Below are 15,233 nucleotides of genomic sequence, written 5' to 3'. Positions count from 1 at the left end.
ATCAGAGCACCGTCTCACATTTGTGTCTCAGATAGTGGCATGTTTTTTTTATCACCTACATTTTTTGATTGACTACATTAGATTTCATATGCTGCCTATTAAGAAATAATGTTAATAATGTACATTAATCATGTTATGTTATGATTTGTTTATTAAGGTTAAGTTGTACAGTCAGACACATAAGCATTACTTTAATAAGAGATAAGAGAGATATATTAAATACATATTTAATCAAAATATAGTACCTATGTGAATAAAATAAACAACTAGGCTACTTGTTATGCTTAACCAATTTAAATGGTTGCATCATTCAATACTATAGAATTAGTAAGTAGGCCTGACATGCTCCAAAACTGCACACTACTACTTCTGGTCCACTGATGTTATTATGTTCATGATGTTCATGGAAGATCCTTTGCAAGTCTTCTGCACTATATATATTTTTTCCGATATACATTTTTGAGTATCAAAGCATTTGTTTAATTTATAAATACAAAGTTATGGATCTGTTAATTTAATAAGTTAATAAAATATGGTTCACGTCACACAAGTTCCTCCAAAAGCTTATTTTTTGTGGTCTCCTCACATTTTGTTGTCATAGCTGTGTATTCAATATGACCACTTAAGTTGTGATAGTGAGAGACTGAGTGCATCTGTTCACACACTGATTTCAATAGCAAATATATTATTATAATGTCCATTGGTATCAATCTTAATATTTTTATGAAAACATGTTTTAAATTATGATATACCACCACTCGCACGCCATCAGGACTGTGGTCATCGTGGCCCCCGCTGCGGCAGGAGTCCCTAATTTTTCTGTATTGAAGGTGGCAACCCTACTACAGAGAAACTAACGCATCAAAATGCATGCGATATGACACGGTACTACATGACAAAATACACGATAACATTACCCCCTTACATTTCATTGTAAAAAATTGAAGGAAATAAAACACACTCAACGATGAGCTCAATACTTCACACATTTCTCGTGTGTAATGCACACACCACCACCTACTGACGACTCGAGGAACTTCACCGCTTCTTCTGATGAGATCATTTAAAGAAAGCAACAAATAGAAGCAACATAAGTTGCAATGGGAGAAACAAACTTTATACTTTTTTACCACTCGGCTACATAAATAACGTCATTTTTTTCCGTTTGTTATATTGAATGGAATAATCAAAACAGATGACACGCGGACCCGGGTCAACCGGTATTTCCGTGTTTTATGTGCAGGACGATAGCCTATCTAGCAAGTTCTCATTTGATTTCATTTCAGGTGTCTTAGTGATCGAAATTGCTATAGCATTTTAAATGAATTAAATGTTATGTTCACGCTCATCCCCTTTTACGCTCCATCTAGATAATTATTCCATATTCATCATGCACCCATCGTAAACAAGCATATTAATTGAGATCATTTATTGGGTATTTGTATAAAGACATTGGACCTCGTAAAAAAGTGACCATTTACAATATATATATTTTTTTATTAACCATAAGGAACAGTGCACGGACATCGACTACATGCAGCGCTGCGCGGATAGATCGGCCTATGACGTCGAAGTACAGCGAGAACGATTGAAAGGTTGAAAATAATAATGAACTTGAATCAAATAATAATAATAAATAAGATAATTTATGATTAATACATAAATAAATTAAAACAAATAACATAATAAAAGTGGGCCAATGAGGAAAAGAATAGATTATTAGCAATAATCGGAAGTGATGTGTAACCAATGGGCGTGGTTTCCGCCCACACCGGAAGTTGGGCGAACGAACGAAATTCTTCCAGTTAAGCAGAGGAGCAATGGAACAAAAACAGTAATCCCTCACGCAAGTATTAAAAAGATCACTTAATTCGTTCATTTACACCGATTACAAAAGCTAAATCAACGCGCGCTCGTGGTTATTATAACAAATTGTTATAAACAGCCATTCTTTGATCAGTTAGCACGAGTAAAACGCACATAATCTGTATTACACTTCGTTTATTTGTGGTCATGTTTGCTTAACGTTACGTGGTGCCTCGTAATTCTGTTTCTGTTCCTAAGTGAAGTATCAAGTATGTTCGTTAGTGTCTATTTAATGTAATTTAAGGCTGAGAGGCTACACGCTAAAGCCAAGCTGTCAAAACAGAGTCCAGCATGGACAAGTGAACATGGGTGGTTTCTTAAAAACCAAGTGAGCTGTCGATGTAAACAGTATTTGAGTTTATAAAATAGACCCGAAGTCTAGTGAGCTCCCCACATAGACAACAGTTTCAAAGGCCAGTGAGCCAATATCTAATCATATTGTCAAACCCTAGTTAGCTACCTACCTAGACTACATTGTAGAGAAAACATAGTGAGCGCTTTATCTACATTTATATGATCTTTAAAGCAAAGTTTGATGGTCAACATAATAAGACCAGCAATAGTCTTTCACTTAGAAATCACACTTATTATTGTCATATTAATGTGTGTAGGAATATGTTTTATAGGTGTAAGCCATGGCTCAGACTGAGAAGAAAGCAGGTCTGCTGAAAAGATCGTCCTCTTCTAAGAAGCCACTGAAGGAGAAAGTGGTGCTCATGTATGATGAGATATTTGCGGTATGTCATAGATCAATATTTCTTAATATTTGTATTACAATTTTGTATATGTACATGTCTGATTTCATATACACTTTTCCATTTGAGCCTGACCCCCAGTTAACTTCTGGTTTGTGTTGGGGTAGTGTCAAATAATATAACAATTTATTTTAATATTTATTAATATATATTTTTTATTGTATAATAATTGTATTAAATCAAGGATTTATTTGTTGAATGGTTATTTTATTAAATAAACAATTTGTTAAATGGGTCCTGTAGTTTTGTCACATTTAAAGAAACTGTATGGTACATTGACATCTGAGCTCGGTATCGGTGTCTAAATGTAAAATATTGAAGAGACAAATTTAGCCAAGTAACGGTTCTTCTCTGTGTCTTATGCTTGTTATCAGAAATAATCTACAGGCAATTTATTGTTTGTGAATATGTACCAGATTGTTAGTTGGGGTCACAAAAGTGCACATACGCAGTAACATTTGTTTATGTTGTTAAGATGAAACCGTGTATATCTACAGCGGGGAAATTAACTATTTGACACATCAGCATTTTTATCAGTAAGGTGATTTCTAAGTGGGCTATTGACACAAAACTGATAAAAATGCTGATGCGTCAAATACTTATTTTTCCCGCTGTAGATGCATTTGCACAATAAGATTAATTGTCTGAATGGTCTGATTTCTTTGTTCTTAATTCCTGCAGAAGGAAGATCCGACTAAGAACAACTCTCGCTTCTGGGATGAATTGTTTTTGATGAAGGTCAGTGGCATCTATCAATCTAAAACAGATATGTCAATTTCCACTAAGTTCACCTGTAATTCTCTCATAAGCACTTAAGATAAAACCATCCACCTGCTTAAATAAGTTAGTCTTACTGTCTCTGTACTCTTCTGACCAGGTGAATCTTGAGTATCTGGAAGGAAAGTTAGAGACTCTAGATGGAGATGAAGTGATGAAAATAAAAGACAACATCAACTGCTTGTTCCATCACTGTGTTCAGACGTTGGGTGAGGAACACCAGATCAAAGTGGTCAATGCGCTTCAGGTGAGAGGACGGGTCATGACAAGATCACAACCATCTATACCATCTATTATTAATTTGTATAGATTTTTTTTCTTGTTATAGACATTTTTGTTTTGAAATTCTGCCAAAAACAAACTTTTAAATGTGAAAATGATATTATTTTAATTATATTTTTTCATTTCTTTAATTAATTTATTTAATAAACAAATGTAAACACAAATTGTATATATAAAAACAATTATTATTTAATTATGATATACATAATATGTAATGAATAAATATAATATAAAAGTTTCACTTTTTGAATGGAATTAGTGAAATAAATCAACTTTTTGATGATATTCTAATTATTTGACCAGTACCTGTAATGTTTTGGTTTGAGGTGAAATGACCTGCATGAAACACAATATGAAATACATTGTAGCATTCTGAAAATCAGCTTTTGTGTTTGCGAAGACACACCCTGCATTGAAAAGGCAGGTGACAATGTAATGCATTGTTTACAGCAGTTGACTGTTCCTCTTTGTGTTTCTTTAGACTCTGTGTGCATTATTTCGAGGAGTTCACCAGAAGAACAAATCAGCCACAGGCTTTGACATCATCAACATGCTGATGGGCTTTGACAAGGCTGAGCTCAGAATGAAGGTCTGTCAGTGGCCCTCACATGATCTTGATGTTTGTGTTGAACGTGAAGATCTAATTAAATTCTCTTCTCAGGAGTTGATGGAGAGTTTGGACAGCCTGTTGTGTGGTGACGGATCAGAGAGTCTTAAGAGTTTATGTCTGAAACTGCTGCTGTGTTTGGTCACTGTAAGATCAGTACATTCATTACTGCATCACAATTCATTCTTATGTAGTTTTCTTGCTAGCAAATGGGTCATCGCAAAACATGATGGTGTCACATTTTTACCAATGAGTTTTATTGCAATTTTTTTATTTATTCGCAGTAGTGATTAGAGTTATTAGATGTACATTAATGGAACACAGTCATTCATTTTATTTAATGTAAAAATAAAATAGAATATTTTTTCTATGTCAACACATAGAAAATATGACAAATATTCACACTATGTTTATATACATGAGGGTTTAAACATTAAATGATTATTATTTGATTTACATAACGGAAATGAGAATGAGGAATTGCATCGCGGAAATGAGAATTAAATAATGTATTTCGGCAATGAGAATGAGATATTGCTTTGCAGAAATGACAATGAGATATTGCATCACAGAAATGAGGATGGGATATTACATCGCGGTAATGAGAATGATATATTGCATCACGGAAATGAGAATGAGATATTGAAGCGCGTAATGGGAATGAAATATTGCATTACAGTAATGAGAATGAGATATTGCATCGCAGCAATTTACATCTAGTCATTTAGCAGACGCTTTTATCCAAAGCGACTTACAAAGAGTTCAGGGAGCAGTTAGCGATATGTCATACAGAAGCAATAATACTATAGGTGCTAATACCAAGTTACTAGTTTCATCAAAAGCCAGATCAATACCTGTGGGGAGAAAGAGTTAGTGTTTTTTATTTTATAGATTTATTTATAGATAGAGAAGATAGATAGAATCGCGATAATGGAAATGACATATTGCATTGTGGTAATGATAATGAGATGTTGAATTCCGGAAATGCAAATGAGATTTACCCAAATTGTCATTTATTTTAAAATTTTGAGTCCAGGACAGTGAACTCGATACAGTAAAAATATATTAAATACATCTGAACACTTAAAATCTTAAACTTGTATTTCAAAAGCAAAGTTTTTTTTTATCTTACTTGTACATTAGTCAAGTGTCATTACATCTACAATTAATGCGTTTTAGCTCAGATCATTTTAGCAGAAATAACTGTTGTCACACATGTTTATGATGTGTTTGTTTTTTAGGTGACGGATAACATCAGTCAGAACACCATACTGGAGTATGTGATGATCAACAGTATCTTTGAGGCCATTCTACAGGTGAGATTGTGCACTGCTATATGAGGTGTATGACAAATTAACCGTATTGTCCGCTTTTACTGTCTTCTTCAGATTCTGTCTGAGGTGTCCAGTCGAGCTCAGCACGGTTATGATGCTGTGGTACTGTTAGCTCTCCTAGTCAACTACAGGAAGTATGAGGTTTGTAAGGTCTCAGCTCTTTGTCCTATGTTTGGAATTGTTATAGTGGTCTTCCTTATGTAGTGGTGGGATGTAGTCGAGAGACCGTATAAAAACACACTCAGAACACCTTAGAAACGGAATTTCAACCACCCACCCTGGCAGCATGCCACATGCTGTTTTTTACACAGATGAGCAATATTTAGGTCTGTGTTATTGGGAGTATGTTTCAGTTGAACCCATTCTGTCTTTTTAATTGTAGTCTGTGAACCCTTACATTGTGAAACTGTCAATAGTGGACGACGAGCCCACGCTGAATGTAAGTGAATGGGGCGTTCTTCAAGGTAATATTTATTAATTCAGTTCATTTATTGAGTCATATGGAAGTTTAATGTACCGTAATGTTTTTCAGGGAATGGGAATGGTCATCCACCATGCACTTGCAGATTACAACAGGTAACCAGATGCCTTTTTTTGTGTTAACAAACACTTGTACTGTACTGAAATGTCATGTCGTCTTGGTTGTTTCCACAGGCAGTATAAAGATAAAGAAGAGGAAAACCAAGGAGGCTTTTTCTCTGCTATAACCAGCATGGTATGAAGGACTGAGTAGTCTTAAAAAGTTTAAAAGAGTTGAGTCACAGAGGAAAGAAACCCTGTTATCGTTTTATCGTGTCATTTTTAGTCTAAGTTAAATTTTTAATGATGAAACACAGACCTCCAAATCTGGTTCACATACATATACATAAAGCCATCAATATATTCCTTCAGTAAATAATGACTTTGGTCACTTCCTCATAAAAAGATATTGCTTAGTTTAAGCGGACTAAAAATATATTGTTATGAGTTGCCCAGGATATTGTATTGTACTTTTTAGGTCAATTTTGAAGCAATTGGAGCCAGTCGCCGTTCACTTTTGTACTACAGTTTTTGTGACATTCTGAAGTGTCTCACATCTCTTTTTGTGTTCTTTGTAGTCATAAACGATTAAATGACATGAGGTTAATTAAGTAGGGTTATAAAATAAATAAAATAGACAGTAAATTAATTGTAATACTGCTTTCGTCCATAGGTGGGCAGTATGTTTATTGCTGATGCAGATGAAAAGCTTTCAGTGCAGTAAGTCCAAACAAATACATCTTTTAGTTGAACTGCATTTAATTTATTTTATTTGTTTTTGGCAGCTTTATTTTATAGTAGAGGGAATCAAATATTGTTTGTTTTGTTTTGTATAAAACAAAAATATGTTCTGATGTATTTGAGTAATGCCCTTGCACATATGTATTCAAGTCTGCTTTTACATTCACCATAAATCTCTTGCTAAAGGGCGTAATGGTAGTTTTATAATAAAAGCCTTTTTATTTATGGTTTAATGCTTGTGCCATTGTGTCAAATGCTCCATATGTCTGATGACTTTATTTTCCTTTAGGACGAATGAAGCCATCCTGCTGGCTCTGTATGAGGCCGTTCATCTCAACAGGAACTTCATCACAGTTCTCGCACAGGTCCGTACTTCATAAGTATTCTTATTTCTCATAATCTTGTTTGTGTCATTCATGCATCTGGTTTGTCGATTACAGAGCCATCCAGACATGGACATGAACGCAGCATCTGTGACACCCGTTCCAGCTTCACCCACGACACCGCTGGGTACCACGCCGCCATCTCTGGACTGTGAGTTTTGCTATTTTCTGAACTTGAACCTTCACTCGGTTTTAATGGTTGTACAATAAGACGAGCGGCATCGGAAGCGAGGCACTTAAGGGTTATTTTATTTCAATAATGATGTGAAGAACCGAGGCGTGTCGCTTTCTGAGACAGCTGCTGTCCATGGCCCTACAAGCTGAACTTTCAATTTGGGCTGTTATATACTACCAGCATCTTAATTGCTTACACATTCTTACTCTCTAACATGGGAGCCTTTAAAACACGAGGCTTGCCTTCTGCGTCGCTTCCTTTTGGAAATCCATTAGCTGTATGAAATATTAAATTCGCTTAGATGTGATGTGTGAACATAAAAACGAAGCTTTCGTTTTAAAGTGTCAAATTAATATCTGTGTGTTTACATTGTGTTTAATAAATAAAAGAAATGTAACTTATTAAGAAAATAAGTTTGACATTTTGAAACCTAGATTCTGTCAGAATCACCCCCTTATAATTGCAAAATTGATGTCCTTTACGTGAAATGGGATGCGGCCATGATCTTTGACTTAACTTGAAGCTCCATGTCTCCAGAAGCAGTATTGAGTAACCCTGATGTGTCCTAAGAAGCGATTAAAAAAATGCATTCTTTCTCTCCTCAGTGATGAATAATCCTGAACTTCCTCTGGACCCAAACTTGCAGACAAGTAATCTTCTTATAACGTTCCTGAAATATTCCTCCATCGTGATGCAAGACACCAAAGGCAAGATATCTCTGTTGTTCTGCTTACTGTTTCTCCTTATCCCAACCTGATGAGATGTATTTCTGTCCCCTGCCTACATAGACAGCTACCTACTAAGGCAGCATCGCAACGAAAGAAAACGAAAGACCGATGCAGAAAGTTCACGATGCAAAATATTCCACTCGCATTACAGTTTGCTATTAGCATAATGCTAAACTGTTAATTTGATACTTTTTTATCAGTGCTTCATTGATATGACAAGTGTTGTGTTAATTAACTTTTTTCTCGCTTTGTGTTCCTTCATAGAGGATTTTGCAGTGCATTTTGGGATTGTCATTAAATTGAATGTGCTGTTCAAAGAACAAAGCAGATTAGCCTTAGCATAGTCTGCATCTGAATCATGTCTTGAATGCTGCCCACTTAGGCAGTTTACTAGATTTTAGAACAGAGCTCTTATTTGTAATCTTTTAAACCATAAAAATGAATCTCAACTATTAGTTGTTATGTTTTCAGATGAACACAGACTCAACAGCGCTCGACTGTGCCTCATTATTCTGACCTGTATAGCCGAGGTAATGCTGCTTTGGAAATTTTGATGATTTTTTTACGTGTGTTCCCTACATTGATGGTCTCTCGCTGTCTGTTGAACAGGACCAGTATGCCGACGCCTTTCTCCACGATGACAACATGAACTTTAGAGTCAACTTGCATAGAATGGTAAGTAAATCAATGCTTTAATACAAAGCAGTCAACTGCCTCCTTATGTGTTCTCATCATGATTTCACCAGGCTGTTAATTCATTCATTTCAGCCAATGAGACACCGGAAGAAAGGGGCCGATAAAAATATTCCCTCTCGACCTTTAGTGTGTGCTGTCCTGGGTGAGTTCAGAACAAATGATTCACTGCACGATGTGAAATATGAGTGGTTTTGAATATCTGATCGACTTTGGTTTTGCAGATCTTATGGTGGAGTTCATCGTCACTCATATGATGAAGGAATTTCCCATGGATCTTTATACGTGAGTCTTAATGCCGCATTCAGTTTCATACACTTGTGATGCTTCTTTTACTGAGGAGGACACTGTGAGAATGAACGCATTTCTGTGTTTGTAGGCGATGTGTTCAGATTATTCACAAACTGATTTGCTACCAGAAGAAATGCAGAGTTAGACTACACTACACCTGGAGAGAACTCTGGTCAGGTGAGACTGACATTACAGTGTGCTTCTGACCATAAGACATGTTACACTGAATTCTGTTCAGTTTGTGTTCTTCTCTGTTCTGTTTTTTTGTATTTTTATGCTTTAATTGTATTCTGTCCCGTCCTATTCTATTTGTATGCTGTTTATTCTTTTTATTATATGCTTTTCCATTCTGTTCTGTTGCATTTTATTTCATATTTTTCTACAATCTGTTCTGTTTTGTTCAAATGTTTTTTATTTTGTTAATAGTTCACCCAAAAATAGAAATTCATAATTTTTCGCCATCTTGTCGTTTCAAAACTGTATGACTTTCTTTCTTCTGCAGGACACAAAAGAAGATATTTTGAAGAATGTTGGTTACCGGTACCCATTCACTTACATTGGTTTTGGGTCCATACAATAGAGGGAATGGGTTCCGCCACTGTTTGGTGACCAAAATTCTTTAAAATATCTTCTTTTGTGTCCAGCAGAAAAAAGAAAGACATACAGGTTTGAAAAGACAAGAGGGTGAGTAAATGATGACAGAATTTCAATTTAAGCTGAACTTTTACAATCAGATTTAACAATATCATTTTAATACTGACCTTCAATTCCAGAATAGTGAGTGCAGATGAACATAAAGTAAAAGAAGAGAAGTCTAAATATAGAACTGTCTCTCCATTTTCTACCCTAGTAATTGATCTGATAATACCCATTTGAATCCATGCTAACAGTTGCATAAGGTCACAGGTCTAAGGAGTGATGGTTTCCACTTTAGGAAATCAGTCTGATCAGATGGCTGTTAATTGTGTTTCTCTAGCTCTCATTAACCTTCTGAAGTTCCTGCTGTCTAATGAGACCGGCCTTCTGGCAAAGCACAATATCTTCCAGCTGGCACTCCAGGTAAAACAACACTGCCTGTGAGCAACAGTTTGTCGGGTCTTTGAGTACAAATACACTCGGGGCTCATTTGCGTTTCCAGTTTGTCACCTTACTTGACTAATAATTTCTCGTTTGTAGGTCGTGAACCTCTTTAACATGTTTATCACGTATGGAGACACGTTTCTGCCCACCCCCAGTAGTTACGATGAGCTCTATTATGAGATCATTCGCATGCATCAGGTTTTTGAGAACCTCTACTGCATGGGTAAGTCATGTGACATCAGCCGCACCACTTTAGTTTTGCCATGAATAGACGCGGGTCTGGTTTTGTCGCTAACCTGATCTTTATGACATCACAGTGCTGAGAGTCTCCACCAACACAGGTCAATGGAAAGAGCCGGCGAGTAAAGTTACACATGCGCTCATCAATGTCAGGTAGGATAAGTGATCTGACCGACTATATAAACTTCTTGACTCTGCATGTATAATGTAACTTTATGCCAGATTCATTGTTTTTTTATAAATGATTTGAAAATGCAATACGCCAAGATATTTTATACATAATTTCTTTGTTTAATCGCCGTTTAATTAAGATTTGTTTATATTTTTAATTGACATGTTTTATATATTTACATTTTGGACTTTCATTCATTGCAGTAGCAATATAAACAATGTATTATATTGTGTAATTATTATAGATTTAGTACACTTATATATGTGTATAAACATATATGTATATATTGTTATCAATAATAATCTGTACTATATAAACAATTATAACAAATATTTTACAACTGCAATATGAAAAAATATTAGATTTTTTTAAACTGCAAATTGATTTATATTTTTTATTTAATTTACATGTTGATTTTAGTTACATTTATAGCTATTTTGATATGTGATTTTGTCATTTTATTAAGTTTTTCCGTTTAAGTTACATTTAGTTTATTTTCTGTAAAATGGTTTTAGTACCCACTATATTTCACCGACAGCTCAACTCACAAATTAGTATTACAAGCTAACATTGTTTATTTGGCTTTTCATTTTATTTTATTTGTATTATGTAAGGCATAAACTTAAGGACATTATAATTATCAGTTATAATAATCATAGCAGAAAGGTATGAATCTAATTACATATGCGATTATTTATATCTATATTTCATATAAAATAGATCTGACAATACATCTGCAAATACGTCAATCTGATACATAGGTTTTCAGTATGAATTTGTATATAAACCAAACAGTATCAGATAGTCGTTAATTCCAATGCATTGTTACAAATCATAGTTTATTATTAGTCTTCTTATTCTGAATATATGTTTGTAAATTTGAGCTAATAATAAGAAAACTGTATATTAACGCTTAGATGAACCTTAAGAAATATTTGTAAAGTAAATATATAATTACATATATGTATTTTATATTTAGAAAAAATTATTTTGTCTGTGAATACAAATGAGTTCAAATCCAAGACTGAAGCGCTTAATAGCCGTGGTAAAACTTGCTGTTCCCTGCTGTTTAATTTTGGTGTGCGTGCGCCGAGGTTGTGAGGAGGACAGGGAATAAATTATTGATTTTGGAGGCTGAGGTAATGCTAAAGCATTCGCCAGCATTCATAGATGTCAGCGAGTGTTTGCGCCACACAAAAGAAGTCGAGTGCTTTTTTGAAACATACATAATGCAAAGGCTTATAGCAGAATTCAGAATATTTAAAGGAACCACACCTTTTCTATTTCGCTAAAGTGGGACAGGACGGTTGCAAACTCAGGCTTTTTTTAATGCATAACTCGCATGTTATACACAGACATGTTTAAATCCTTCTCATTTTACCAGATTTGTCTTTTTTTTGTACTTTCAGGGCGATTATTAACCATTTCAACCCTAAAATTGAGTCATATGCTGCAGTGAATCACATCTCCCAGCTGTCAGAAGAACAGGTATTCTAATTCCAAAATCAGCTTTTCTGCTTGGAAAAATGTAGCGACAAACCACAAATTGTAATTTATCAGGAACAACGGCGTTATAATATCAGACCATACACTCCACCGACTAATGTTTTATATCATGTGTGCGTCTATAGAAATATACCACACATAGCATGTTATTAGAGAAATCCTTCATTAGGTAAACACCCACAGGTGGTCGTGTAATTCCCCTTTGATCTGTAGGGTAATGAAGCCACGTTGCAGAAGTGAGGTCAGTTATACAGATGGTCACGCCAGCTGTGTCGCTCACAATCATGAATCGTCGACTCTTTCATGTCCTTATGCCAGATGCTACCTCGTGACCTCCGTCAGACCTCTATCCATGCTCTCCCACTCTTTTTTGGTGAATTCTCCATATAGATGCCCATTACTTTGCCACAGCAGACTGTTACGTGAAGCTTGTTACCTGCACGCACGAGCGTGAAGCCTCTTCAGGTATATGCGTGAAGAATAATGCCGATCGATGCCCCAGAGGGCACCAGTTAAGATGTAGACCTTAACTGCTCTACACAGATAGAGTCACAGTTAGCAGGATAGAGGTTAGTTTAACTACAGTCAAGTTACTAGCTAGAAGTTTAAAGTTTTAAAGTTGTTGGCTACTTGGGCTGCGCAAAATGTTAATATTATCGGAATTGATCGCAAATGTGCATATCGCAATGCTTTGTAGTAACTGAATGATTTGAATACTTCACTTACATAAGTAACTGAAGTTGTGTATAAGAAAATTAAATATAGTCAAAGTTTTAGGTCGTAAATGTGTTTGGTTTTCCAATTTTTAAATGAAGTTCAAATTGGTTGTTCGAACTTATAGCTGTAATTCTTAGCACTTTTTGGTTCAAATTAAACTCAACTAGTTATTGAGTAACTTCACAAAAGATCAGTGTCAAAATTGCGTGCTTACCTTTCGCAATTTATAATTGTAAGCACTAAATTATGATTCATAAATGTAGATATCACGTTTTTCAACACACGTAAAGATAAATACGTGAAGTAACCGGGAATTTTATCTTTCGAGCAGAGATGGCGATAGAGAGGCGAAAGTTACGAATTGCAGATTCAAGACTTTATTGTATCGCATTATTTACCAAATTTATATTCCACCCGGGTATTTCTCACCTACCTAATGTTTTTTGCATACTGAGGTTTCAGGCTTTTCATGATTGTTGCCTACCATATTATAGAAGTAGGCGATTTCGGACGCAGGTCAATTATAACGTATCACTTTTTTCATTAATATTGTGCAATCCTGTTTGTCCAACAATTTTTTGTATCCGTGCAGTGCCATTAGCATGGACGAAGGTCACTGACATCTACAGTTATGTTTCTCCTGTAGGTATTGGAGGTGGTACGGTCAAACTACGACACATTGACCTTGAAGCTGCAGGATGGTCTGGATCAGTTTGAGCGATACTCCGAACAGCCCAAAGAGGCCGCGTTCTTCAAAGAGCTGGTGAGGCCTGCGGTTTCTTTCAATTCTTTTTCTGTTCACGATTTTGTGTTTCTTGTGACGCGGCTGTGATTTTCGTCAACCAGGTGCGATCCATCAGTCTGAACGTGAGGAAGAACGTCTCTCTCAGCACGATGAGTCAAGACCGTCTGCTGAAGGAATTCTCCTCTATATCCTGAAGGATCTGAGACTGCTTCCAGAATGACCCCCACACTTCTGAGGCTACTTAACCTGACAGCAGACGTTACAGATGATAATACTGGATTTGTCCACAGACTGTATTAACAATGGGGAGTGTGTGCGTGCGTGTGTGTTTGGTCATGTTTCGATCAGACTTAACAAAGCAATCGGCCAAACTTTGCACAATGTGAATTTTGATTCTGACTAACCGGTATTCACTTTTCCTCTTTCCTTATTTTATTTGGCGGTCTGGTGCTGTTCATTGCCTTAGTACCAACCTGATGAAATCGATGTGCTCGCATGTTTGTCTTTTATTTTTGTTTCACATATACCTCTGTTTTGTTTCTGGCAGTAAATGCAACAAAACTGTCTGGGTCATATTTCACCCATCAAAAGGATTTGAAAATAAATTATATTTTGAAAATAAAAACATGGTTTGGTTTGCGACGGGTGGATCGAAGTATTTTCATGACAATGAAACACAATGTTAATGCAAATTACCGTCATGCAACGTTTAATCAAATAAATTAATTATACAGTCATAAATATTTGCATTATTAATTACCCTAAAATAGTCATGACGTAAAATGAACTGTTTTTTAATGTTTTTTAGCAAGGTATGATTTGTTATTGTTTTCTTATTTGGTGGTGAGATATGAGTCGGACATGTTTATGAGATGCACTAATTCTTCAATCTGACAGTCTAAGGATATTTTTCTCCTCAGTATTTCTCAGCATTGCCAGAAGTATCATGAAATGATTGTACGTGGTTGCAGTGAAAGAAAGTGAATGTTGACTTATGCAACACTGGGTACAGAACAAATGTATTCATTTGACATAAAACTGAAGCTAGTTATGATATGAGATCATAGAGCTGGCTGTTTATATTTTCATTTTGGTTTCGGTTTGTTATTTTAGCATAATAGAATCCAAGCCAGTTCAGTTAGTTAGTTAGTTAGTTCTTTGGTTGAAATCCACAGATGGATGAGAATTGTATAAACAAATCCATTTCTAAGTCGTTTTCATTGTAAGTTCTTCCTGGTTTTGGTTCATGGGTGAGAATTTCAGATTAAGCCTCGGCTCTCTTGGCCTTAGTATTCTTATTTATGGGTGTTTGTTTCTGAATTAAATCACATTTTGTACAAACCATGTAATGATGGTCAGTCTATTTGCTTTGAATAAGGTTGTTTTATTAATGGCTTAAATACACTACAAGACTTTTGCCCAGATTTTCAGTCTGGACTTGTTGCAGGAAGTCTGCGCCAGTCTGCAGGTTTGATCAGTCTGTGTGTTATGATGTCAAAAAGATCTGTTCAGATTTTTAAAGTCTTGTAGTGTCTGCAACCATAAGGCAAGCATCACTTCCCGCTGCTCATATGTATATTTAAACAAACCCCTATAAGCCAAGTTATTAAACAATTTGTGAG

The 15,233-nt window shown here is 35.5% G+C and overlaps 1 protein-coding gene across 3 annotated transcripts; it reads left to right on the top strand.

The window, feature by feature from the left end:
* The first annotated feature begins 1,751 nt into the window (after window positions 1-1,751).
* On the top strand, window positions 1,752-15,233 carry armh3 (armadillo like helical domain containing 3). 3 transcript variants are annotated; one of them, XM_079471406.1, is made up of 26 exons: window positions 1,752-1,850; window positions 2,478-2,603; window positions 3,303-3,359; window positions 3,499-3,645; window positions 4,162-4,269; window positions 4,342-4,434; window positions 5,529-5,603; window positions 5,676-5,762; window positions 6,004-6,060; window positions 6,154-6,197; window positions 6,276-6,336; window positions 6,814-6,860; window positions 7,171-7,246; window positions 7,322-7,415; window positions 8,045-8,146; window positions 8,639-8,697; window positions 8,777-8,842; window positions 8,936-9,005; window positions 9,085-9,145; window positions 9,240-9,328; window positions 10,128-10,210; window positions 10,328-10,454; window positions 10,549-10,624; window positions 12,053-12,131; window positions 13,513-13,629; window positions 13,713-15,233. In XM_079471406.1, the coding sequence occupies exons 2-26, from the start codon at window positions 2,502-2,504 to the stop codon at window positions 13,803-13,805; spliced, it is 2,070 nt and encodes a 689-aa protein (XP_079327532.1). In that variant the 5' UTR covers window positions 1,752-1,850; window positions 2,478-2,501; the 3' UTR covers window positions 13,806-15,233. The 3 variants fall into 3 exon arrangements, with proteins under 3 accessions (XP_079327532.1, XP_079327531.1, XP_079327533.1); XM_079471405.1 differs by having other exon boundaries at window positions 1,767-1,846; window positions 2,493-2,603; XM_079471407.1 differs by having other exon boundaries at window positions 1,768-1,850; window positions 2,493-2,603.

Source organism: Barbatula barbatula (assembly GCF_947034865.1).
Source record: "Barbatula barbatula genome assembly, chromosome: 13".
In the NCBI taxonomy this organism is placed as follows: Eukaryota; Metazoa; Chordata; class Actinopteri; order Cypriniformes; family Nemacheilidae; genus Barbatula; species Barbatula barbatula.
This window is presented reverse-complemented; position numbering and strand designations above follow the sequence as displayed.